The sequence below is a fragment of the Haliaeetus albicilla genome, chromosome 7, assembly GCF_947461875.1.
Source record: "Haliaeetus albicilla chromosome 7, bHalAlb1.1, whole genome shotgun sequence".
Lineage (NCBI taxonomy): Eukaryota > Metazoa > Chordata > Aves > Accipitriformes > Accipitridae > Haliaeetus > Haliaeetus albicilla.
This window is the reverse complement of record NC_091489.1, coordinates 14,860,257-14,885,835: the sequence shown is the minus strand read 5'-3', so window position 1 is coordinate 14,885,835 and position 25,579 is coordinate 14,860,257. Positions and strand designations below refer to the sequence as shown.

Sequence of the window (25,579 nt, the reverse complement as noted above, 5' to 3'; positions counted from 1 at the left end):
AGGATCCTCCCAGGTTGCACTGCAAGACCAAGAGCATTGTAAAGAATGAGCTATATTTTCCTTAAAGCAGTATTTCAGCATATCTGTTATTCCTGTGGCACAAGGCTTTTTAGGAGCCAGTGTGAGATTCTGTGACTTCCTTGCAGCAATTTCAGTATTCCTTCTAACTTTAATTGATTAATGTCATTAATGATATGGAAAAAATGATTTGGAGATCAACTCCTTTATTGATAAAATAAAGCAGTGAAACTAATCAGAAACATGCTTCATCAGGAGAGTTCCAGACTACATTGATTCCAAATGTAGCATTTTTCAAGCACCTTGAAAGACATACGAAACATTGCCTTATTACTGTTATCTACTAAATTCTGTGACTTAGGGGCAATAAAAATAAATAGACACCTTATAAAACAAAGAAGTAAAATGGATTCTGCAGTAAAAAAAAACCAGATAGTGCTTCTTTAATTTTTATTACAAAGTGTATTTGTGGGAGGAATTACTTCAGTTGTACAAGACAAATATGCCTGATATAAGTTTGTACAATTCTGAATCCTTTGAAAAGTCAATTTTTATCACCATTTTCTTCAGGGATTTTCCAGTTATTTCTGTGCTGGAGTGGACAGTCCCCAGGAATGACAGCTTCAAGCACTTATTTCCCTGGCTATTTAATGGAAATGTAATACAGTACCTTCAGACAGAATTCAAATGAGAATGCAAGTGTGTTTTTTAAAACTTATATTCTGTGATTTAAGAATGATAAAATCTGGTTCACAAATAATTTTGATTTTAAAAGTATGCACAGTAACATATTTGCAAAACCTCAATGCACCCACAAATGCCACAATCCCTTTTACACTATTTGCTATTGCAGGAACTGTGGGACTACTATTTATTTGTCTTAGTGTAACTCCAAAACTGAAGCTTCGCAACCCTCTTCCCAGAGAAGAGGAGACTCAAAATCTAACTGAAATCAATCAGTCTGCCCAAATGCAATGGAGAACTAGTTACTATTCACTAAGGGAATTCACAAGTTGAATGGCTATTGTCCCTAGAGCATATAAAATGAAGCAGATTTTTTTTTTTTTACAGTTTACAGAGATTGCCTTTTTTCTCATTTTTAATAGAAAAATTCAAATTTCAGACCCTCTTTATCCCTCACATAATATTTTCTTTGCCTAATCCGATATCCTATAATGACATTGTTCACACTCCAACCACATCAGCTTTTCTAGAAACTTGTTCCTACAAAGTACCACAGTTTACCTGCAGACTGAATCCTTAGTGGAACAAAGCTATTTCATAGAGCAAGAGCTCTATGGTTCTTTCCAGCTCTAGGTACCTGCCTGCCTGTTTTGCTCCTCTTACAGTTTATATCCTCTAACACTAATCGGTCCTTTCAACTCCAGTATACTTGTCATCCCTCAAAATTGAAATCTTACACCTAACTTCTACTATTTAGCAAAACACTGCTGTTTCAGTGCCTGGTGCCAGGGACACTGGTCACAGAGGTCTATCCCAGTTGTTAGTATAAGGAGCACCAGTTGAGGCAAGAGGGGTTTCCTCAGCCACCTTTGGTCCTGCTGGTCCCTGCCTGATTTGACACAAAGGCTCTCTGGAAGGTGGAACATGTTTTTGTTTTGGAGACCCTGCTGTAATGCCTGAACCATTTGGTGCTTTTAGTCTATTTAGAATAAGAGCTGAGTAATAGGCAAAATATGAATCCTACAAAAATGAGATATGAAGACAAAATGGAAGAGGAAATAAGCCCCAGCTTTAGCTCTAGAAGCTTAAAAAAAAAAAAAAAAAAAAAAAAAAGCACTATCTCTACAGTCATTGCATGCCTGCAAGTAAAATTAAATAAATCCAGAGAGGTGTGTAGATAGATAGAGCTAAGTAGCCAGACCTACAAGTCTGTCTTTAACATTAGGCCTAGTGTGTTAAAATCCCTACATTTGTATACATTGGCTGCTAAAATAATTTAAATTTACAGCCAACATGGATTTCAAAAGTCAAGAAGTTGATAAAGCATTTTTTGGAACTGTGAAGGCATTTGCTCTTTTTTGCTTTGCTTACACAGAAAGCCTTTCTAATCACTCATGTCAGAAAAACATAATGATAGAAGTATGAAGTGAAGGAACTGTTGCTTTTGCTTTTCTATTATAACATTCTGTGGTTTGGTCTTTCTTATTGTCTTTACTGTTCATATCAGATAATCTGCTGTTAACTGACTGTGTTTCTGCCAACCACGGATAGAGTTATGTACTTACTGATAAGTAAATTTTGACCAGAAAGATAACCAGCATTCTCTCATTTTTAGTTAGACAGAAAATTGGCTTTAATTAGACTAAAAATCTGGCAGAAACAACCCATTGATTCCCTGCATTGCCAGTTATATCTGCACCCTTCATTACAGATCAGTGATGGTTTTTAGGAGAAGCGCAACAGTCTTCAGAAACACATCAGTTCATGGTCTCTGGTCTCTGACTCTGCTAAGTGCAGTGGTGCATGTTTATTTTTACATTCTTAGGGATGCTTTCTTGCTAGTAACCAATGACCAGTAGAAGTCAGAAATCTAAGGCCATTGCTCACTTCAAAATTTATGTGAGCTAGCAGCTTGAGAGGTGAAAGGTGGCACTACATGTGTTTTTAAGTTGATGAGCTGGCCCTGCCAGCTCTCTAGCAATATAAGAGATTTTGTAAAATCTTTATTTCTTTCTCTTAAAGCAGGGATCATTACAAGAAAAGGAGGAGAGCGATCTGGACTTTGTTTCCTCACAAAGCCCCAGTGTCCAAGAATGGCTGGCACAAGCAAGAACCACTCGCTCACAGCAACAGCAGAGCACCCTGCAGCAACAGAAAGTTGGTGTTTTGTGTTTCTTTTCCCCCCATCTTTAGACTGTGCTTGACACTGTAGATGAACCATTCTTTTTAATATTTCCACTGAAATTTTCATATTTACACTGTTTCTTACTCAGTGCATTTGTAATGATGCATCTGAGGTCACTATTTTAGATCTGTAAGAGCCAGGCAGACTAGACACCCTGGGTGACCATGGTCAACTCACTTAATCACTCTATACTTCCATTGTCCATTAGTAAAATTAAATTGAATGAACCCTTAAAGTTACAATAAGGAGAAGATGGTATTTGCTCAAAATAGCAATCAACATTGTCATTATAGAAGCAAAGATACACACATTACAACTTATACTGTGTTGCATGATACACAGACATCCTCACCAGGTTAGGTTCCAGCAACTGCATTGCATTAGTTAATTAGTTCAACAATCTGGTTTATGTACCCAATTTTTCTGTGTCCCTGGGTGGAGATTTTGCACTGCTTTTGGTGTTCAAGCAAGCCATATGAGAAATAGCTCAGCTGTCTTTCCAGAACATGGTTTAGTGGGCATGGATGATGGTTGGACTCAATGATCTTGAAGGTCTTTTCCAACCTAAGTGATTCTATGACTCTATGATCTTTGCGTGACAGTTATGCAATGTAGATATATCCTTCCAAGGCAAAAACTCTGTCTGAGGTTTGTTTTGGGTTTTGTAACTTGCTATTCTAGGAGCTGGAACAAGAGCTAGAAGAGCAGAAGAATCTGCTTCGGTCAGTAGCATGCCGTGGAGAAGAAATCCTAACACAGCAAGGTGCTCCAGAAGGCCTATGTATAAGGTGTGCTTTCATCTGGTCTTCTGCAAAGTGAATTTCTTTGACTGTGCTTTGTCATCCTTATGTTTACATCCCTCTTCTGCATATAATCCTCTAATTTTTGTTTTATCATTTTTATACAGCACCTAAGATACTGGAGTCCTGGTTTATAATTCAGGGCTCTGATAATATAGTTACACAAACCGTTTTGTGCTAATAGATCATCTTCAGCAGTTAGATATTCCTTTTATTCTTATTATCAAGCATCACACTAAAATTACAAACTAGCGGGATTCATTAGACAAGCAGTGATCAGTTACTATAGCTTTATGGTCCAGCATTGGTGTGTGAATCATAGCTGATCTCTAAAACTTTGTAGTCTGCCATTGATACCAGATCTTCCCAGATGGGATACTCATTGCTTAATTTTATTTTTCCTGCAGTTAGTAAATATTTTTCTTTTTGAAGCCTTGTATATTTCAAATTTAATCTCTGGTGTGTATTTTCTTGCACACTTGCCCATTTTGGGTACAAGTAGATGTCTATAAAAGCCTTGGCTCTGACTGAGAGACTTCTGCCATAGAGAAGGCAGAAGAAAACTACTGCCTATGTGGACCTTCAGGGAGCAGAAAGGGCAAGGTCTTGGGAAGAGGAAACCAGGGTGAACATTATCAGCTTAAGAATCAAGGAACAGTCAACCCTTCAGTTAAAATACTTCCTTGAGGTATCTCAGTAGTAGTGAGCACCTTTGTGGCTCCTCCAGCATGCCAAAGTCTAGAACATGAGCATAGTTTCATGGGACGGCAGAACCAAGGCTCTTGCATAAGGAATATAAACTGTACTCAGTAACCTCTTTTCCTCAGCATTTGTGTTAATTCAATGTGGGGTTTTTATTATAATGCCAGAAAGTACTTATTTCCTTCTGTTTGAGGCTTACTTCTGTCACATGGTGTTATACTATAGAAAACAACAAAAAAATCAAACACAAAATGCTGAACTTCATTCACTGTTTACCAAAGCTAAACTCATACGCTTGTCCTCCATTGAAATATCAGGGTATGTCTGGCATTTTGAGAAAGGAGGTGAGGAAGGAGTCAGATAAATTTTTTTTTTAATTTATTATTTCATGCTTTGAAGTAAAGCTTCTTTAAAGGTTACATTTCAATATAGTATATATTCAGTCTGATTTGGGTTTTTTTACTTAATATGGATACTTGCAACTCTAAACAGTTTCTCAGAAAGTACATTTTATCCCATCAGGCAAGAACTTCTAGCTGTTACAAACCAGCCTTGTCCTACTATCTGGAAAAAAAAAAAAAAAAAAAAAAAAGCCGAAGCTTTAAAAAGTAGCACTTGATTTAAAAGTAGAATTTCCTAATTGAAAGAGGAAATAAACACGTTGTATAGTAATACCTTTTGTATATGTTAAACCTTTATGCATCTTTCCATTCAGTGAGAAGCCTGATACACTCTCTGAGGAATTAGGCTTCGAAGGTGAGAAGCCATCACCTGAAGAACAGATGAAGGTGAAATGGGAAAGCCTGAACCAGGAGTTCAATACCAAGCAGAGACTGCTCCAGAAAACTTTGGAACAAGAACAGCTGGTAGCTATTTTTAATTTCTCTTTGCATTTTCTCTATGAAAGCAGTTGTCACAACATGAGATACAGTATGTGCATAACAGATGCATTGATGTAATATAGTTAATGCAAAGAATATGGAACAATTTATTTTTATGGCATCTTTAAAAACTATTAAATATTGGCACTAGCACTGCTCTTGTTTAAAGTGATTTGAACTGCACTACCATTCAGGTGAATAAACTAGAAAGGAAGAAAGGGCTTAGGCAAAATTCTGATCTACTTACCTAACCCACAATAATTCTGTAACAAATCATCCTTCTGGAATTGACCAGTACTCTGGCAACAACTTAGAGGAAAAACTGGTATTTTCAGTTTGAATTTATTGGTTGCATTCAATTCTTGACCTTAGTGGGTATGTGACAAAGAAGCAAGTGATTTCAGCCACAGAATTTTTACTGAAAGAAACAGAGATTAATCTCTAAACCGGGGACAAACCAAGATCTCTATTAACATACATCCTCCATTTTATTGTTAATAGATGCAGGCCCGCTATTCTTTATATAACATTACATTAAAATCAGCTTCCAAAATTCTAAATATCTTGTATTCATTCAACAGTAGTTAAGTAATTTTTTGGTAAAAATAAGTCATTACTAATTCTGGCCACAAGTAATTGTTCTGCACTTCTAGTGAACCTCCTGTTGAGCAACCTCTTATTCAAGATAATCACGACACGGAACAGTCGTGGGAGGACCATGAGCATTATTTGGTGATATCCTCAGTCAGCAGTAGAATCTGTATAGCTGAATTTTGTGCCCTATATATGGTAGAAGCATCCTAATTAGTATTTCTCTCTCAGCAGCTTTGTAGCAGACCAAACAGACTGATATCTGGAATGCCTTTGTATAAGGAGGAAGGACAGGATGGAGATAAATCAGTGTCACCAGTATTGGTTGAACTGAATCAGGCCTTTGAAGATGTGTCATCTGAGGTAACATTTCAATTGTCTTTACACCTATCCTCCAGCAGAGCCACATTTACAATGAAAACTCCTCTAGCTCCCACCTGGAAATCCAGCCCTTTCCCAAATATTAGATGTTAGAAAGAGTATCTTGTAGTTCTGCTCTGGACTTCTCTGGCTCCTTTTGCCCAGGCTGGACGGGTGGAGGAGAGCCTGCATCTTGAACAGAAGCTGTATAATGGTGTCACAGCCACCTCGTTGTGGCTAGATGGTGTGGAAGAACAGGTCTTTGTTGCTACAGCTCTGTTGCCAGAGGAAGAAACAGAAACATACCTCTGCAAGCAAGAGGTAAGGAATCCATGAATAGGACTTTCTTTAAATTGCCAATAAGGATACACTTTGTGTAGTGTTTAGAAAGAAAATATTAGAATCCTGGATAAGTGACATGTCACTGTCATAATCTCTATGTAATTGCAGTATTCTAGTGATAGAAGTAACTTTATTGACTGTGTGGAGAATGTTGCAGAAAGCAGCACTTGACCCAAATTTTGCCTGGTCAGAAGAGAATTAAGCATAGAGTCTTCCTTCTGTTTAACTTCTTTGCTAAGCATTAGCAAACACTACATTGTTAAAATTGACATTAAGTGAAAAAGAGGGAGGAATACTCTGGGATATAGAAACAGTACAAATTCATCAACGTTAAATGGGGCGGGGGGAAGAGGGGGAGGGGGCGGTGTGGAAGGGAGAGAGCAGGGGAGAGGGAGAAAGAGAGCGAGAGGGGTGATAGGATAAGGGGTAATGGTTTTAAACTAAAAGAGGGTAGATTCAGACTAGATGCGAGGAAGAAATTTTTTACGCTGAGGGTGGTGAAACACCAGAACAGGTTGCCCAGAGAGGTGGTAGATGCCCCATCCCTGGAAACATTCAAGGTCAGGTTGGACGGGTCTTTGAGCAACCTGATCTAGTTGAAGACGTCCCTGCTTATTGCAGGGGTGGTTGGCCTGGGTGACCTTTAAATGTCCCTTCCAACCCAAACCATTCTATGATTCTACATCATTTTGTTTCAGGACTTGTTTTCCTCAGAGCAGTCTGGGGTCTTTTTACTGTCAGAGATACTGTAGCTGCATAACTTTGTCTAGTGTGTCTATATTAAACAATGTAAAAAAGTCACTGCATCACTGCAAAATTAGACAATGGTTATGGCAATATGTTTGCCTGCTTTACGGAATGTCTGATTGTCACTTTGTTTTGTTTTCTATAAAATCAGTCACTTGCCAAAGAAATCAAAGATGTAACAGAAGAAATGGATAAGAACAAGAATTTATTTGCTCAGATATTTCCTGAGAATGGTGATAATAGGGATATTATAGAAGACACTTTGGATTGTCTCATGAGAAGGCTGACCTTACTGGAGTCAGCAGTAAACCAGAGATGCCATCAGATGAAAGGACGACTCCAGCAAATAGTGACTTTCAAGGTATGATGTCCACCTGAAGGAACAGGGGTACACACCAAATGGGGATATAAAGAGTGCAATTCTCAAAGAAATGAGAATTTTTGCTACCAAATCAAAAGAACAAGGTTGTCACAGGATTTTACAGAAAAATCATGCTTCTTAGGCTATGCAAAGCTTGGCACCCAAATCATGATTCAAAATTTGAACTCTCTGCTAGAAGCCTTCTGCAACTCATGCAATTATTGTAAAGTGATCATTCATCCTATGTTTTCTTACCCTGTTGGCATTACATAAAAGAAAGTTGTTGACTACTGTTCTCAAAGGAGAAAAAGCAACTTTAGAGTTCCACTCTATACATTCTATAATTTGACAAATGATAGAGTACACTGTTTTTATTAGCTGAGATAAGGTAGAAAACATAACACTGATTCCCACCTTTCTGACCATCTTTAAACCATCCCGTTACTCTCTAAGAGCTTGTATCTCAAGCTGTCTGTAGTGAGCAAAGCAGAAAAAAATGGAGAACCATGTGCTTTTAGAAATCTTTTCAAATAGAATTCAGAAATGCTTTCAGTTTCCACTTGGTGTCTACCTTCTCTCCTATTATTTTCATATAAAGCCTTCAGTATGGTTTAGTTTTAATGAAAAAAAAAAAAAAATTACAACCAAAAAAAATGGAAAATAGATTCCTGTTGTCTTTAGATTAGGATCATTGTTCCATAGGTTGTTACTACAGCATTTTGTTCCAAACTCCATAACCTTTCCTCTACAGTAGGTAGGAAAAAAAAATTTCCACATTTTTCAATGAAAGGCCTGCCTTTGCTGACAAATTAATTAGAATCCTGTGCATTATTAATATATCAGAGATATTTAGAATTTAAAAGGATTACTGCATGGAAAAAAAAAAAAAATCTGTAACGCACCCCTTATATAATGCTGAAAATCTTAGAAAAATGTGCTGGTAATTTTCTGTTGGGTTGAATGCATGAAAAAAAGAGTAATTGTAGATTGGCAAAATTGCTAAGTAATATTTGTGTGCCTAGTCTGATAAGGTACTCTAAAAGCTGTAATGTGTAGTTAGCCCTGTAATTTGTTGAAGCCTTGTTTTACTTCTTTGTTATATTTGCTCAAGTTTGTAATGAAAAAAGCTTGTCTTAAAAAGTAAAACCTTGCTTGTTTACAAGTTAATGTGGTTGAATAAAATACAAACACAAGAACAACATATTTTTGTTAAATGAAGCTAATGACCCTTGCTAATTAATTATCAAATTAGAAGGCAGAAGCAGAAGTGTGTTCACAGGTTATGTTTTGAAGAGGGGTTGCTTTAGCTTTTAGCTCATATATATCCAGTTACAGATTTTCAGCGATGTTAAATGTTTCGCATTGTCTAATAGTGATGCTTCCAATTTTGGATAGATTTTATGCCTTAGTGCTGACATTGTAACATTGTAATGCTTTAAACCTTTTAGAACATAAAATATTTTTCAGTTTGTTTGTGCTGTGATTGGTTATAATTTGTTGTTGTTGTCTCCTGTAGAATGATCTGAAGCTCCTGTTTACATCGGTGGCTGATAACAAATATTTAGTTCTACAGAAACTAGCAGAGGCAGTTGAGAGACCAGAAACAGAACAAATGCAGGTATTACCAAATCTCTATTACTTAGGGAGGGGAGAAAAGGTAAAGTTTCTATTCAAAGTATAAATAGATTCTGGAGAACAGTTGCTTTTTATGGGAGAATGTATGTGTTCACATAAAATATGTGAAAATGAGTACTTCCAAGAGAGTACTACAGTGTTTATAAAGTAAAAAAAAAAAACCAAACAAACCAAAACAAAACAAAACAACACAAAGTGTCTTTCTTGTCTCCCCAGCTGACCTAGTTTTGCATACACTGGGCAGTATTTGAAAGAAAGAAAACTTCAATGAACCAAAAAAAGTCTAAAGCTTGACTAAATTGTTTGGCTATTACACTTTATTAAAAACCAAAGGCACTTTCTTCTGCACTGGTTGATAGTAACATCTTCACTGTTTTTCATTTTAATTTAAGGCAATAATTGTTTTTTCTTTATCAGGAGCTGCCTGATGAATAATTAATTATTAATATGACAAAATATATACCATTTCCTTGTTTCTGTTTTGCCAATGAGAAAAGTGAATGAAGTATGCTAAGGGCTACTTTCTACAGGTGTTTCTTGTTACCCAGGAGCTACTGATGTCTGGTGCCAGCAGGTGACTGAGACAAAGAGGCTTATCTTTCAGCTAAACAGAAATAGTGGTCTTTTTATATACCTGTTAATCAAATATTGAAGGAATTTTGTCTTCTGTATGAGTAAGAGAGCTGGCATTCTGTGACTTTCTTTTCTGTCTTCCATGATGCAAAAGATTGGCAAAAATTTATCTCCTGTGTCATTAATTTAACAACCAAATAGGAAAAAAACATGGTAATAAAAGCAACTGAATTGATTTGTTTCTGAACATCTACCTTGGCTGATAAAACATTCAAATTTAAAAGCATTGCTGTTTGTTTAAGATGTGATTGGGAAGGTAGAGATAAAGCCCTTAAACAGCCAGGTAACTTAGCTGCATGAAGTTTAATTTTAGCGACTGTATTGTGCATCCTCTGCATTACTGGGAGTCAGGAGTTCTGCTCACATATATAGTTTAAGCATATATGGATAGGCAGTTTCCAAGAAAGGGCCTTAACAAAGGACTTTAACTACAGGAGTCTACTTTGTGCTTTTAAATTTGTTATAGCTTGCATGCATTACTTCAGCAGACTCCTAGGTTGAAAGACTTGGGAAAGCTTGTAGCTTCCATTGAAAAAAGTCAAGTTATCACCTGCATACACTTGCAAATACCAACCTGTGTTCTTACGTTGTAGTTTTCCAAGTGCAAAAGGGGATGTACAGGTCCTTTTGCTTGACAGTAATTTTGGCCCTATTCTGGTCCTGAAAGGGAACTATGTACAGCTCTTTGCTATCATGTGTCTTCTGCTGTGGTGGTTGTTTGATTGGTACTCAGATATGACAGGAATGAGTGTTAATAGAAAGAATGCTTTAGAAGAAGGTGTTAGAAAAAATAATAGTCCTTTTGTGCCTGTGCTATATAATTAAAAGCATGGAACTTCACAGCAAGGTTTGGTATAAAATAGTGTATGATACTAAAACAGCTTGTTGTTAAAAAAATAATAATGCTGTATTGTATTTAACTTTAAGAAGCAAGCCAGGGTCTCCCAACTTTGAATTAATACTTTTTCTTTACAGTATCCTTTAAAATTTCAGCAGATTGAAGGACTGATTAATACTTCAGGCAGAAAAGAGAATATGTATGGTAGCTACAGTATTGTTATTAAACCTTCAAACTAAATGATGTAATTTTCAAATACAGGTCATACTGCAGGCAGAAGAAGGTTTGAAGGAACTAGACGCTGGAATCAATGAATTAAAGAAGCGTGTAGACAAGCTACAAATTGACCAATCTTCTGTGCAAGAGCTGTCTAAGATCCAGGTATGGTTCGTAAGTTCCATCCTAGATCTATCTGGTGAGATTAAAGATATTAATATGCTCCTTTTTATTGTTCATAAGGCAGTTCAGGAAAGTGTATTTAAAAGCATTTCAGTGTCTATAAAAGAATATTTTCTGATTCACCTACTTTTTCTACTTTTGCATTTCCAGATTTTCTAACATCTCTATTATTAGCAAATTAGCATTAATCATGAAAACACAGAAAAACATGTTTTCTTTCAGCTCTTCTTGACTGCCTGTTCAAACAGATAAAGTTTAGCATGTAAACATAAATGTCTGCTGAAGGTTGATCCCTGTTCTCACCAGTGTCTCGTGATCTGGGGTTTAGTTCTCTCACATCTGTCATTAGAAAACACCGAGGGGGATGAAAGGGGATAGATAGCTAAGTGTGACCTGAAGCTGGAAATGTTCTGCTTTTACTAGAACAGCTGTCATGTTCCTGCATGCTTTCAGTTAGATTTGGTTTTGAACACACCTAAGTAGCAGGACTTTTATCTTAAGGCTCTCTGAAGTAGATATGTGTGGGTAATTGATCCAGAACTTCTATAAGGCTGTTGAAACTCCTCTGTGAGCAGTTTGGTGCTGAGGCAGGGCAATGCTTAAGGAAAGATCAAGGAGAAGGTTTATCGCTGAATTTTACCCTTTATAATGACATAATAATAAATTGGAAGCAAAGAAAACAGATGAAACTGGACCATAAGTTTATTAAGCCAACAAAACAGTGATCTCAATTTAAAATGAATGACAAAAGTTTGTGCAAATGTATCTTTTGCCCAGTTCTTTATCCATATGGTCTTAGAGCCTTCCACTTTTTTTTCTTTTTTCTGTCAGATTATGTGTATAGATATCCTCCCCCACCCTTGATTTCAGTTTTTAGAAAAGCCTTCCTTTTGATTTTTTGATAGTTGCATTTCTCACAATTTTCTCTTTAAAGCTAGGACAGCCAGCTGCAGTCTGAGGGTAGGTACTTTGCTGTTACACTGGATGCTCATAGAGATAGTTTGGTTTATTAGTTTCTGGATGTCTTGTCTTGATCAAAAGTACAGGCTTATCCTCACAGTCAGACATATGTTCTGAGAATACAATTCTCAAAACCAAAACAAGAAGGTAGTCCTGTTCAGGGGAAGAAAAGCATCTGTGGGTTTTTCCTCACTTTCATGGTTGAGGTATGCAAGATGAGTAATAACACATGGAAACTGATGAGATTCTTCCTTTTGGTTCATTTTGTAATTTGGCCGTGTGGGCACACTGTGAAGTACACACTGCACTTTTTCTGGACTTTACTGTTCTATATAAAGTATATTGCTATTCTAGGCCTGGTTTGGTTTTTACAGGTTGTATGTATCTTGCTTGCTACCAGTAAGCTACTGGGGCTGGAGAGGGAAACATCTGGCTTTGAGATGCCTATAGTCTTTAGCCATGATGGAGTCCATCCAACCCTCTGCCATATAAGAAGCCAAATGTAAACAGCATCTGCAGTGTGCAGTAGCCACACAGTAATCTGGTTTTGGATGACTTAAGCCCAATCACCCTACTCCTTTGCTACTTAAAGCAAGCCTTTGGGACTCTGCTAACTTTGTTCCCAAATGTATGCACTTGAAAGAGTTGCAGGTCTTGCTTAATTTCTTCTCTCTTTAAATCGTGACTTGTTAATTTATCAGTGAAGACAGTATATCTGCATAGTCTTTTTGATCAGGGAATAGATGTTATTCTGCTAGTATTCACAGAAGAATACAGGGACAGTAAGGTTGGTTCTAGGAAGATGTGTAGGTGTGAAATAAGGATCATCACTGCTGCTCTTTGCCCCCAAGGATAAGTATGATGAGCTCATGATGATCATTGGATCCAGACGGAGTGACCTGAATCAGAATCTGGCTCTTAAGAGGCAGTATGAACAGGCTTTGCAGGACCTGGCTGGCCTGGTAGAAACAGGCCAAGAAAAGATGTCTGGTGGCCAGAAAATGATTGTTGCTTCTAAGGAAGAGGTTCGATTGCTACTTGACAAACATAAGGTAAGAAACTGTGACATATTTCTGGACTAATCATGACTGTAAGCTTGTACACAGCAAATTTCTAACCTTCTGTTCTTAAAGGTTCAGGAGCTTTTCAGAATGGTGGGCCAGTATTAAATCAGGATATATTAAAACTTACTGTATTTTAAATTGGAATCAATGAACTGTTCTGGCTGAATGATTTTCAAATGTTCTGTTGAAGGTGAACCTGGGCAAATTCCATCTTCTTCCTTATTCTAATAAAAGTTCCTGTTCTTGTCCTGTCATGCTACATAGCAATTTCATCCACCACTCCATTTTTCCCAAGAGAAATTTGTGTTTGCTAACAGCACCTACAAACTATAAGAAGAATTTTCCATATTTTTTTATTAGGCAGAATTTTTGGTGGTGTATATTTGATTTAAGCTATTTTTGTTTATGGAATGAGAGTTGGGGTGGAATTTGCGGGGAAAGGATGATCTCTTTCTTTCTTTAAAAAGGCTGTTGTCCTTTTTAAATTGTGTGTTGGATTTTGTGAAATGTTGATGGAGTGAAAAGTTTACCTGATTCTATGTCTACAGATACTTGATTGTACTGCTGTTGTCTTAAAATGTTGGTTTATTGGTAATGAATTGAATAAGAATTGTACTTTCTCTTTTCTATTATTTTCTTTACCCTCTCCCTCACACCCAAATTTCTCAGGAATATTTTCAGGGGTTGGAGTCTCACATGATCCTGACGGAAACACTCTTTAGAAAGATGAGTAGCTTTGCTCTCTTGAAGGAAACTCGGTCACATTCAGAGCTAATGACGCAAGCTTCAGCTGTATTAAAGGTGGCTCATAAACGAGGTGTGGAGCTGGAATACATTCTAGAGGTGAGAATTTCTGTGGTCTTTTCTGTACTGCCATTGTGATCAACCACCAGGTTATTCTATAATGTTGATTTCTTGTGATTGGACAGAACTGATGGACATCAGTCCCTTTTGTCATACACACAAGACACTGACAAACTACGTGCAATCTTTGCTATTTAGCTGTTGTGACCTTTAGGTGACACAAGTTGTGTTCCTCTAAATTTAGAAGAGCTACTTAACTTTAGCTGACAAGGAGAACATGACAGCTTTATCCATGTGTTCTAGCTAAAAGTTGTGCTTGACACAGAATGGTGTCTTGTTGTAGGTTCACTGGACATTTGTACTGTTATTTCTGTACAGTCACAACCATGCAGCTATAGGATTTCAGATCAAGAAAGCAAGTAATAAAAATTCTAGACACACAGATTCAATATTCACCATATACATGGATAATTTGTGTTTGCAGACCTGGATGCATCTGGATGAAGATTACCAGGAACTTAGCAGACAGCTGGAGTCTGTTGAAGGTAGCATCCCCACTGTTGGTTTGGTGGAAGAGACAGAGGACAGGCTTACAGACCGGATTACACTTTTCCAGGTTGGTGCTTTTTAGGCATTCTTTATGCAAAAGTTGGATGAAAGGAACCTCTGAAGGTCATCTAGTCCAACCTCCCACTTGAAGTAGGACAGTTGCCATGGAGGGGATCAGCAATGGCTTTGCAAACCTCAAAAGATGGAGATCCCACAGGCGAGCTGGGGTCCAGTTGCAGTGCTGCACCACCTCCTAGTGAAAAGGTTTTCTATAATGCCCAATCTAAATCTTCAACTTTCAGCTTGTCACCATTGTCTTTTTTATATTGTGTGGCACTACTGAGGAGCATTTACCTCTGTCATCTTTTTGATTCTACTCCAAATAGTGTAGGCCTTTGTTAGACTGGCCCTTATCCTCCTGTGAATCAATCTAAACCAAGCAAACCTCCCTCAGCCTCTTTTTAAAGGACATGTGCTCTAGGTCCTCAAATGTCTTAATAGCTCTACACCAGCCCTGACTACTACCTTCTTCTTGAACTTGGTGGGAGGTGGGGGCAGAGCAGAATCAGATACACAAGATGTGGCCTCATCAGCACCATGTAGATGAAGATTATAAAAGAACTTAAGTTGGTTGTTCACAGTCCTAACCTAGGCCAGTGCTGTGGCTTGCCTTATTCATGATGTTTTGGTTATGGAAGATGCCAGGTTAAATACACTAGCCATTCCCTTCCTAGCCTGTACTGAGAAAATGGGGTTAGTCTGCCCAAGGCACAGAATTTGCACTTCTTGTTGAGCGTCCTGAGGTTTCTGCTGCCTCCAACTTCAAGTTTATCAAAGTGTCTCTGGACTAGGTCTGCCATTATTTGTCTCAACCACTCTCCGTACTTTAGTGTCATCCACAAATTTACTGAGGGACTGCTCTCTGTCATCATGTATGCCATTATGAAGATGTTGAAGACGTTTGGGCTCAAATATCAACAGTCTCTGGAGTACTCTGCCCATTACAGTCTGCCAGCCAGACATCAAGCCTTTGATCACTAGTGTTTGAGACTGGTAATGCGGCTAGTTTTCAACCCATGTAACAGTCCGTTTATCCAGCCCCCATTCTCCCTGCTTCCAGAGGAGGGTCCTGTGGGAGACAGTGTCAAAGGCCATGCTGAATTCAGTCTCATCAACAGAGACAGTAATTTTGTCATAAAATGTTGTCAAGGTAGTGAATCCAAGCTGAATATTCCTGATAACCTTTTGGTCCTTTGAAAATGGATTCCAAGAGGATGTGCTCCATGATCTTTCCAAAGAGCAAGGTGGGGTTGAACAACCTGTGGTTCCCCGAGTTGCCTTCCTTCTCAAATGCAACAAGAAGTAGTAGTTTAAATATAGGTTTTCTACCACATCCTGTTTTTTCAGTCTGTTCTCAAAATGAGAATTCTGGTCTAGTGTTTTGTCTCATTATACACCAGACACTTTGGTTGGGGTTTTTTTGTTTTCTTGTTTTGTTTTACAGAAAAATGTCTGCCAGATTTTTCTTTCAAGTTGACTTTTTGTCTACTCTGAATTTTTTATGTATATTGTTCTTTTACCAGACAGCTTTCTGCTTTTGCAATGGTATGAGGAGAACTTAAGCAATCTATTGTGCGTGGGTTTTATTTTGGTTTCGTTTAATGCTAGGCATTGATTGTTTTGGTCCTGACCCTAGATTAGTTTTCCTCTTTTGTTTCTCTTGTCAGTTACATAAATTAGGTTATTCAAATCCAGATTCTCAGACTCTGCTGTGGCATAACTTTTAATACTTTGGTTTTTCTCTCCCTGTGGCCACATTTAGGTTAAAAATCCATCATAATTAATTTATGACTATCTTAGATTTTTTTTATGCTACTCTGTAGGAGTTATATTTATTTGTGTCTATATGTTGTATGTAAGTATTTACATAGACACACACATATATAAATATAATATTCTGTTATTAGAGCTCTATTTATGTGAAAGAAAAAATAAGAAGAGTGATAGAAATTTTATGTACTCGCCATGAGACTGGTAGTTTTGCACACTTTAGTTTCAGCAGAACTGAAAAATGGGAATGCATGTACATTTTGTGCTCAACCTTAGTCAAAGATACAGATGTTTTTAAAATCCGTACTATTTGTGTAATGATAGTGGAATTTGGCAGGTAGATTTGCCGACATATATGAATTCTTTACCCATCCATAAGTCACCATTTAAATGAAATCTATCTCTGCTCCAGGTTGGATTCAGAGTCAGAGTATCAACAGCCTTTCCTTTTTCAGTACCTTTTTCCTTTTTTGTGCCATAACAATTGCTTTCTGTGTTCAGGGATGTGGATGGGTGGGGTGATCTTCTCTTTTGTAGCCATGGATAGCAGGAGGGTAGATCAGTAAAAAAAGAGTTGGATGACCAGAGAGCTGAAGATAGGCATTGAAAGGGCTGAAGAGTGGCCACTGTTAATAAATAGATATTGGACACCTTTAACTTTCACTGAAGTAAAGTTTTCAGCAGATGGTAGACTAAGTTCTGACATTTTAATCAATTTCTCTCAGAATGGTGTTGCTCCATGAAGATTCTTTTGAAAATATTCTTTTCAAGTGTAAAATATCTACACCAAGGAGGAGTTCGTCATAAGGAGGTATCAATAGACATATTGAAGTGAGGGGTTCTGTGACAGCATGTTCAGATTTTGGGCAGGTTACCTCTATGATGATTCTCAGGGAGTTCTAGACCTGGAGCAGAGGGCAAAAAATGTGATGTGCCGTGGTGACATTAGATATGTTACTAAATAGAATAAAAGAAAACTAAATGTTGAGAAAGTGTGGTACCAGAGACCTGCAGAGCTATCTAACAATCTCCTCTGTCATTACAGCATCTGAGATCTAACCTCACTGAATACCAACCTAAATTATACCAAGTGCTAGATGATGGGAAAAGGCTCCTTTTCTCTGTTAGCTGTTCAGATCTCGAAAGTCAACTGAACCAACTAGGAGAACACTGGTTAAGTAACACCAGCAAGGTTACCAAGGAGCTTCACAGGCTGGAGACAATACTGAAGCACTGGACAAGGTAATGCTAATGTAATGGACAGTATAAACTTCTTCACCTGCACTATTCAGGTCAAAGTCATTCTGAACTCAGAACTATTAGATTCGACATTTAAAAGAAAGTACTTTGAGATGCATATGATGGTTTGACTACTCTACAATATCCTACTTCTTTTCCATAGAAGTGCTATCATACTCTCTCATTTGCAATAAAACATGTACCAGATAAGAGCTGGTGGGAGGAAGTTAGAAGATATCTTATTTAGATGACTAATTTAGAAGCTCCATGTGCATACAGGTTGATGAGAAAGGGTGTGTGCTTTGCTAGGTAGCATGAGTAGCTTCAGCATGTTTTTGTAGGGGCATTACCACTGCTGGGTTCTCGTGGGTCTGTGTCATTGCATATATGGAAGGAAGCTTTTAACTGCCTTTACTATACGTTTGTATAGCATTTAGAGAATTCATTTCAAAAGTAGCATATAAGTTTTGTCTATTATTCATAGTATCCCTGGTTTGTTGGCTCACTAGCCTTTCAAGAGAGATACATAAAGGGTTTGTACGTATAAAGGTTATGTGGAGACACTCTTATTCTGACATCTCATTACTTGTTTGGCATATGAAATGATATGGACATAGTTTCTGAAAAAAAAAATTAAATTTCTGCTCTGAGAGACCTTGTGGTAAAGCTTTTTGGAAGATTGAGCCTTCTAATGGAAAGCAAAAATCTGTTTATGTGTGTGGGGTGGGGTGCTGTTACAGCTTGCCCAAACAGATTTGTAACCCAGTTACTAGTTCTTCACTAAACTTAGTTTTTCTTAAGGGGTAAAACAAAGGCACTGCTAGGAATTATGGGTGTAATGGCTAAAATAATAGCTTCCTCATACCATGCCAGTCTTTAAAATTAAATCATGGTTTTTTAAAATTGGAGGAGAGACTGCTCAGTTGGAGGTGCGAAGCAGCGATGACTGTTTTAGTTTTCTTTAAACATCTTTACAGGTATCAGAGTGAATCAAATGAATTGACACATTGGTTGCAATCTGCAAAGGACCGACTTGAGTTTTGGAGCCAGCAGTCTTTGACAGTTCCTCAGGAACTGGAAACAGTCCGAGACCACCTGAACTCCTTTTTGGTAAGTCATTCATAGACCTAGGACACCTTTTTCTCTCCAATTACAAATAAATAGTTAAGCAATCATATGGTTATACTTTTTCTCATCGTTGAAGTAGTGACTATGCAAAAAAAAAAAAAAAATCCCCTTCTGTAGGAGAGCTGTCCTTCAAAAATCTGATGTGTATGCACATTAAGTACTCCTTTGCTATATGCAATGATTGTAAAGCTTGATGATTCTGAAAACAGAAAAATGATTTTATGATAGTAAACAATTTTTGCTCTCAATTGGTCTGAAGTGTAGCTGGTAAACACTAAAGTACACATTTTTAAAGGGAAGGGAGGATATTCTTAGCTTTCTGAGGTAAAGCTTTGAGTACAACAAATAGTTGATTATTTCCACAAAAATGGTTCTGCTTACAGGAGTTTTCAAAAGAAGTGGATGCTAAATCATCACAGAAATCTTCTGTCCTGAGCACTGGGAACCAGCTCCTCAGGCTGAAGAAGGTGGATACAGCAGCACTGCGTGCAGGGTTGTCCCACATTGACAGTCAGTGGACAGAGCTGCTCACACAAATCCCAGCAGTACAAGAGAAATTGCACCAGGTAAGGAAAGCCAGTGCTGGCCTCTCATATTCCAGAAAATTCAGACTGTATGGTTGGCACTGCCTTTGAGAGATATTTGCTCCCTTCCTCAATTTATCCATGTGAGGCAAGATAGGAACAAAGTTACTCCTGTTTTAATGTGGGAAAGCTTACACTTATGTCCAAATCCTGTACCCATACTGTCTAACACCAATTGGTGTTAATTTCAGACTTTCACAGTTACATTTCTTAAATTTTAACCAAAGAACAGATGAGGGTTTTTTCAACATGTTGGTATGTCTTTTGGAAAAAGGAAGTTCACATCCCTGTGCCCTGCCAGGTTTGGATGGTGGTTTTGTTCAAATTGAATAGACTGGGTTCATGTCTGTGCAAGACAAAATAAATCTAAAAACATTGTGCAAGGTTCCTGCTAGTGTGTGTAGGAGCAGGAGGGTTTTGGTTGTGTAGTTCTGAGGGGGGAGTTTAATGCTATAATACTGAAGTTAAAGAATTATACTGGTCTAAAAGTTGGTTTAGTATTTAGTTGCTAGGAGGTTATCAGTGTAAGCCATCACTTCAGTTTACAATTTGGAATGCTCTCAGAATTAGTAATATCATTGCGATGTAGGGGGAGAGAGGAAGGGTAACACATGTTAACTGAGTCTATTATATTAAAAAAATAATGTCGTTCAGTAGTTCTCTGAATTGTCTTGTAATGCAGAATATATATGTCTATCTAAAAATGTCATAGAAAACGTTTCTGAGTAAGCAAGCACTACTGTATCAAATGTTGAAAGTGAGTCTTTTAAGAAAAAAACAGGTACTACTCAAAATCAGCCCATTTGGAAATCACCACACAAGAGTAGTATAAAATTATTTTCCATGCGTCTATTCATTAGCCATTTACAAGGACAGGAAAAGCATAGGTTACAGTTGATCTTCTACATAAGTCCAATACAGAATTTTGGAATGAGAATGCAAAACCTTTAGGAAGTCAGAAATGGAATCTTTGTGTTTGTCCAGTTTCTTTGTACAAATAAGAGTGGAAATAAAAAGCCTTTAATATAATATTTTCTTATAAGGATGCATGCAGTTATACAATGTATCTCCTGTTAAAACCTTTCTTTTTCTTTTTTTTTTAATTTTTTACTTCTTTTTCTTTTTATAAACTTCAGTGATATGTTATGAATGTAGAATAACATGATAATAAGAGCAGGTAAAGGAAATGTACTATGGTAATGCAAAGCAAGGAATTCTTGTCCATTTTCTTCACAACATGCATTTTAAGTCTATTATCTCTACAGCTCCAGATGGACAAAATTCCCTCTCGCCATGCTATCACTGAAGTTATGAGCTGGATTTCCCTGATGGAAAATGTCATTCAGCAGGATGAAGAGAACATAAAAAATGTAGTAGGACAGAAAGTCATTCAGGATTATGTCCAGAAGTACAAGGTACTGAGTGGAAATGTTATTGATTTCCCTTTTGAATTACCCCCATTCAATATATATACATATGTAAAGTATAAGTGATTTAAGGGAAAAAAAACCCCCTTACGTTATGGAGTGGTTAGAATTGTACACAAGTTATAATTGGTTAATATTTGATACTGTGGAAAAGAAGCCCAAATTACTTTTACTCTGCTGTTTATTTATGGCAGGAATATAATTTTTAATATGCTTACCTTAATTTCCAGGTAAATCCAAACCAATATGCATGATTAAACCTTATTAGATCTGTCTTTTACCCAAAACCACAAAGCACTTTGCAAATTATATAAGTTGTTTTATGAATTCTTTGCATAGTGTCACCTTCTCCTCAAAGTGTAGCCTGTTCTTGAATGGAAGGTGGCCAGTGGTTTACAGATCAAGATAATTTTGATCGGTATCTGAAGCAAAAAGGAGAGATGCTATATATTGAGATAACTATTAAGGAGTATAGATGTAACACAATTTCACTTCTTTAACTATATCAGTAGCACTCTTGTAATAGATCTACACACAGTGACTTTCTTCTCAATGTCAGATTTGTTTCACTAGCCTCCTGAAAAATCATTTTACTTTTTGGCTATTATTCTTCATGTATAAGAATATTTTCCATCTTATCTGGTTTTGTATTAAAAATTGTGAGACTAAATAAAATAATATATAGCCAATTTTTCTTAAATCTGGTCCTTTAGACCAATATCAATACGTTTACAGATGTTGGGTTTTTTGTTTTTTGTTTTGGGGGGGGGGGGGGGGAGGCAGATTCTTTATTCCAAAGGCAGTGTATTGCTGCTTTATTTCTCAGTATTTAGGAAAAATTAACAATGTTTTAAATTGCCGGTCAGTTGCTAAAAACCCTTTTAGCTAAATTGTGGTAAAGCTGTAATTTGTGAACATTTTTCCTCTGCTTTGCAGGAAGGTGAGAAATTATGGTACTTATGTTTGGGGTTTTTTATTCCCTTCTTTTCTACTAGGGTTTCAAGATAGATTTAAATTGCAAACAATTGACAGTAGACTTTGTGAACCAATCAGTGCTACAAATTAGCAGCCAGGATGTTGAAAGTAAACGTAGTGACAAAACTGATTTTGCTGAACAACTCGGAGCAATGAACAGACGTTGGCAGATCCTGCAAGGCCTGATAACAGAAAAGGTAAAGAAAAAAACCTCACTGCTCTGTAGCGAACTTTCAAAATACATAGAAATATAAGGTTATAATGGTTGGAAGCCTCTGCAGGTCATCTAGTCCAACCTCCTGCTCAGACAGAGCTGACTTTACAGTTAAATCAGATTGCACAGGGATTTGCTTAGCTGAGTTTGAAAATCTCCAAGGACAGATTCCACAACTTCTCTGGACAGCTCGTTCCTGTGCTTAACCACTTTTGTGGGGGACAAGTTTTTGCCTTGTTCCCAGTCAGAATTTCCCTTGTTGCAACTTGTGTGACTGTTACCTATTCTCCTTTTACTGCACATCTCCAAGAATAGTCTGCCTCGATCTTCCCCATACCTCCCCATAAGGAGTGGACAGCACAATGAGATGCTTCCTTTGCTTTCTTTCCCCAGGCTGAATGAAGCCAGCCTCTCCTGGTATGTCATGTGCTCCAGCCCCCTAACGACCTTATGCCCATTCAGTCAATCTCTCCCTTGCACTGGAGGGCCCAAAATGGGTCACAAGTGTCAAGAGAAGGAAAGAACTCCTTCTCTTGACCTACTGGGTGCACTCTCAATAATCTAACCCAGGCTGCAGTTGGCCTTCATCAGCACAAATGCACACTGCTGATTTATTATGCTCAAGTTATTGCCCACCATAGCCCCTAGGTCCTTTTCTTCTATCCAGCCTGCTACCAGCCTCTGTTGTTGCACAAGGTTATTTTGTCCCAGGTGCAGGACTCTATATTTGTCTCTGCTGAATTTCATGAGGATTGATGAACCTATTCCTTCATCTTGTTGAGGTTTCTCTGAATGGCAGCCCTACTCACCAGCGTATCAACTACTTCTCCCAAATCAGTGTCATCTATGAATCTGCTGAAAGTACAGTCCGTCATGTCATTCAATTTATCGATGACAGTATTAAATATCAACCCCAGGCCTGACTCTAAACATGGATCTTGTAAATAACTGCCAGATAGATGTTGAAATATTTACCACTAACCTTTAAGCCTGATGACTCTGGTCAGTTCATTCATTTGTAAACCTCCCATCCAGCCCATGTCTCCTCAGTTTTGCTACCCTACTGGATACCATATCAAAAGTCTTGAAAAAGCCAAGGTAAACAGTATGTCCTACTCTTCACTTGTCCACAGGGACAGTCATATCATCATAGCAGAAGCAATCAGTCAGGCCAGGCACAATTTGCCCTTGGTAAGACCAAGCTTGTTCCTTGTTGTTCTTTATGCATGTGGAAATGGCTTCTGGCAGGATTTGTGGTAAGCCAGTCACCAGCAACTTCCTCCAACCTTCATGACCTTTTAAAGGTGATAGATGGCAACCTTGAAATGACATTGACATGCATCCTGTCTGGTTCCGTGGACTTTTGTATGTCCAGTTTACTTAAGTAGCCCCTAATTCTTTCCCTCTCTGCCATGACTAGTACCTCTGTATGCCAAAATTTGTTAATTGGGATGAAGACGTGGGAGGCATGAGAGGAGACCTTGTCAGTAAGACCAGAGCAAAGAAGACACTGTGTACTTCAGATTTTTCTGTGGTTTCCCATTAGTTGCTGATGTACTTGTGAAGAGTAACAAGAAGGGCTTCTGTCCCTCACTAGTTAGTTCCAGCCAAGATTTTGCTTTCCTAACATCAGCGCTGCATGGCCAGACCATGCTTGTAGGCCCATTCTTTGTAATCCACTTTTGTGACTTGAGGATTTGTCCTTGAAGATCAACCAGCTTCCTGGACTCCTTTGTTCTTCAGTACAACTTCCCATGGGACCTGAACAAACCAAAGTCTGCTATTCTAAGGATCTTTAGTCTGCTACTTGCTTTCCTTACTTCACTCACAACTCTCTCATTGTCACTGTGGCCAAGGCTGCTGTTGACCATCACATCCTTCCCCAGTTCTAACTAAAAGTACAGCTAAGTAAGATGGCTCATTCCCTGGAGTGGAGTTTGTCTTAAGTAATGTGAATGCTTTTTATGGCAATGCTGCTGCTTTCAAATTCTGCTTTGTTATTTCTTTCTTTTTTTTTTTTTTTTAAGAAGTGCTACCTCATTTGCCTTTGAATAATGCCTAGAACAATCAGAAAAATCTAAGTAACTTTAAAGCAGTCAGTTGACAAAGGAGGTAATATAAACCCTCATCTTCTTTACTGCATTTATATGCAAGGGATATAAAATGTATGTTTGCATGCTTAGTTTTATTTGGGAAAACCTGAGGTCCTTGATCTCTGAAAAGAATTCCACTTTATAAAAGTGTTCTGGTATAGTGCTAGCTTCTTTCAGTGTGTCATAATATTTTAATATGTTATCACTATATAATTATTTCTGGATAAAGCATGTTTTTTGTTATGAACTTTTTTACAAATAGCAGATATATTTAAATTTGAATGCATATACTGTTTTTAAATTCTGAAAGAATTGAATTCTGAGAAGGCACTGGTCAGCATTGGTCTTCACTGATTTATTTAATTGACCCAACAATAAAGGTAATTGTATGAGAAAGTATATACTCATATTTCTTTGCAGATCCAGCTGTTGGAAGGTCTGCAGGAATCCTGGACAGAATATGAAAATAACGTGCAGTGCCTAAAATCTTGGTTTGAAACTCAAGAGAAGAAGCTGAAACAGCAACAGAAAATTGGAGACCAGGCTTCAGTACAGAATGCTTTGAAAGACTGTCAGGTAATGTTCCCTTATAAATAACAATATTGTCTTTCCAACAGTTAGAAACAACACTTGATAAAGCCATATGAAATCTTCATATCAGTGAATTCAGTGACAGAACACCTCTTTACTTCAGTGAGGTAGAGATTTCTTTCCTAAAGTGCAAGCAATAAGAAAGGAGGAAGGAACAATAATGTCCCGAAGATATTTAAAAGCAACCAAAGTCCTTGTTCTTTTTGCATTGTGTATTACAGCATGGACATTTCCAAGCATGCCAGGCGTACTGAACTAGAAGGCCATCAAAGGAATATGTTCCCATTCATCTTTAGCCAGTCTTATGGAACCTGATGTCATGAACACCATGCTTGACTATTTGGAAACTTGTTTTTCTGCCTTATCAACACCTTTCCTCCGTGCCCCTCGCCTTTTTTTTTCATTCTTTTTCCACGTAACTATTCAAAGAAAAATGCTAGAATCCAAGAAGGTTTTATGCTTTTATTCAAAATGTGTTAGAAATCAATTTTTTTCAAATATTGAACTATCCAGAGAAGGAAATAGTGCTGGATTCCCTTTCACTTTCAGAAGATTGAAGGAGAATCATGATTACGATGGGCAAAGACGGGATGAGGCAAAGCGCAGCTATACATAATGCACATACATTCAGAACCACCTCAGTTTTGTGTGTGAAATTCATAGAAGAACTACACAGCAGTGAATAGGGTATCGTAGCTGACTCTGAGTATCTTACTTAGAATAGCACATATTTAAATAGTTAGAAGCTTGCTTCTGGACCTGTCAGGCTAGACTTCAAGCTTATAATTGTATAGGCAAAACAAATTTTTCTGAATTTATAAACAAGGCCTCTACATGGTATCAAGCATCAGATAATTTTTGCTCAAAAATGTTTTGTTCTACCAGACACCAAATAATAACCCTGTCAGGACAACTGTATGCCCAAAATCTTGGTGTTTTCATCCC

General features: G+C 37.6%; 1 protein-coding gene across 12 annotated transcripts in view; it reads left to right on the top strand.

Moving 5' to 3' along the window:
* Positions 1-25,579, top strand: part of SYNE1 (spectrin repeat containing nuclear envelope protein 1) — a 321,099-nt gene that overhangs the window by 233,536 nt on the left and 61,984 nt on the right. For 10 of the 12 annotated variants that reach the window (XM_069787028.1, XM_069787027.1, XM_069787033.1 and 7 more), the window contains 17 exons: positions 2,725-2,859; positions 3,569-3,675; positions 5,105-5,255; positions 6,093-6,224; positions 6,387-6,542; positions 7,462-7,671; positions 9,188-9,289; positions 11,039-11,158; positions 12,988-13,188; positions 13,870-14,043; positions 14,489-14,620; positions 17,429-17,625; positions 18,600-18,732; positions 19,134-19,316; positions 20,600-20,749; positions 21,757-21,933; positions 24,464-24,619. In XM_069787028.1, coding sequence (XP_069643129.1) covers positions 2,725-2,859; positions 3,569-3,675; positions 5,105-5,255; positions 6,093-6,224; positions 6,387-6,542; positions 7,462-7,671; positions 9,188-9,289; positions 11,039-11,158; positions 12,988-13,188; positions 13,870-14,043; positions 14,489-14,620; positions 17,429-17,625; positions 18,600-18,732; positions 19,134-19,316; positions 20,600-20,749; positions 21,757-21,933; positions 24,464-24,619 — 2,616 coding nt within the window. The remainder of the gene's footprint in view (positions 1-2,724; positions 2,860-3,568; positions 3,676-5,104; positions 5,256-6,092; positions 6,225-6,386; positions 6,543-7,461; positions 7,672-9,187; positions 9,290-11,038; positions 11,159-12,987; positions 13,189-13,869; positions 14,044-14,488; positions 14,621-17,428; positions 17,626-18,599; positions 18,733-19,133; positions 19,317-20,599; positions 20,750-21,756; positions 21,934-24,463; positions 24,620-25,579) is intronic. The other 2 variants (XM_069787039.1, XM_069787026.1) reach the window with 2 other exon arrangements.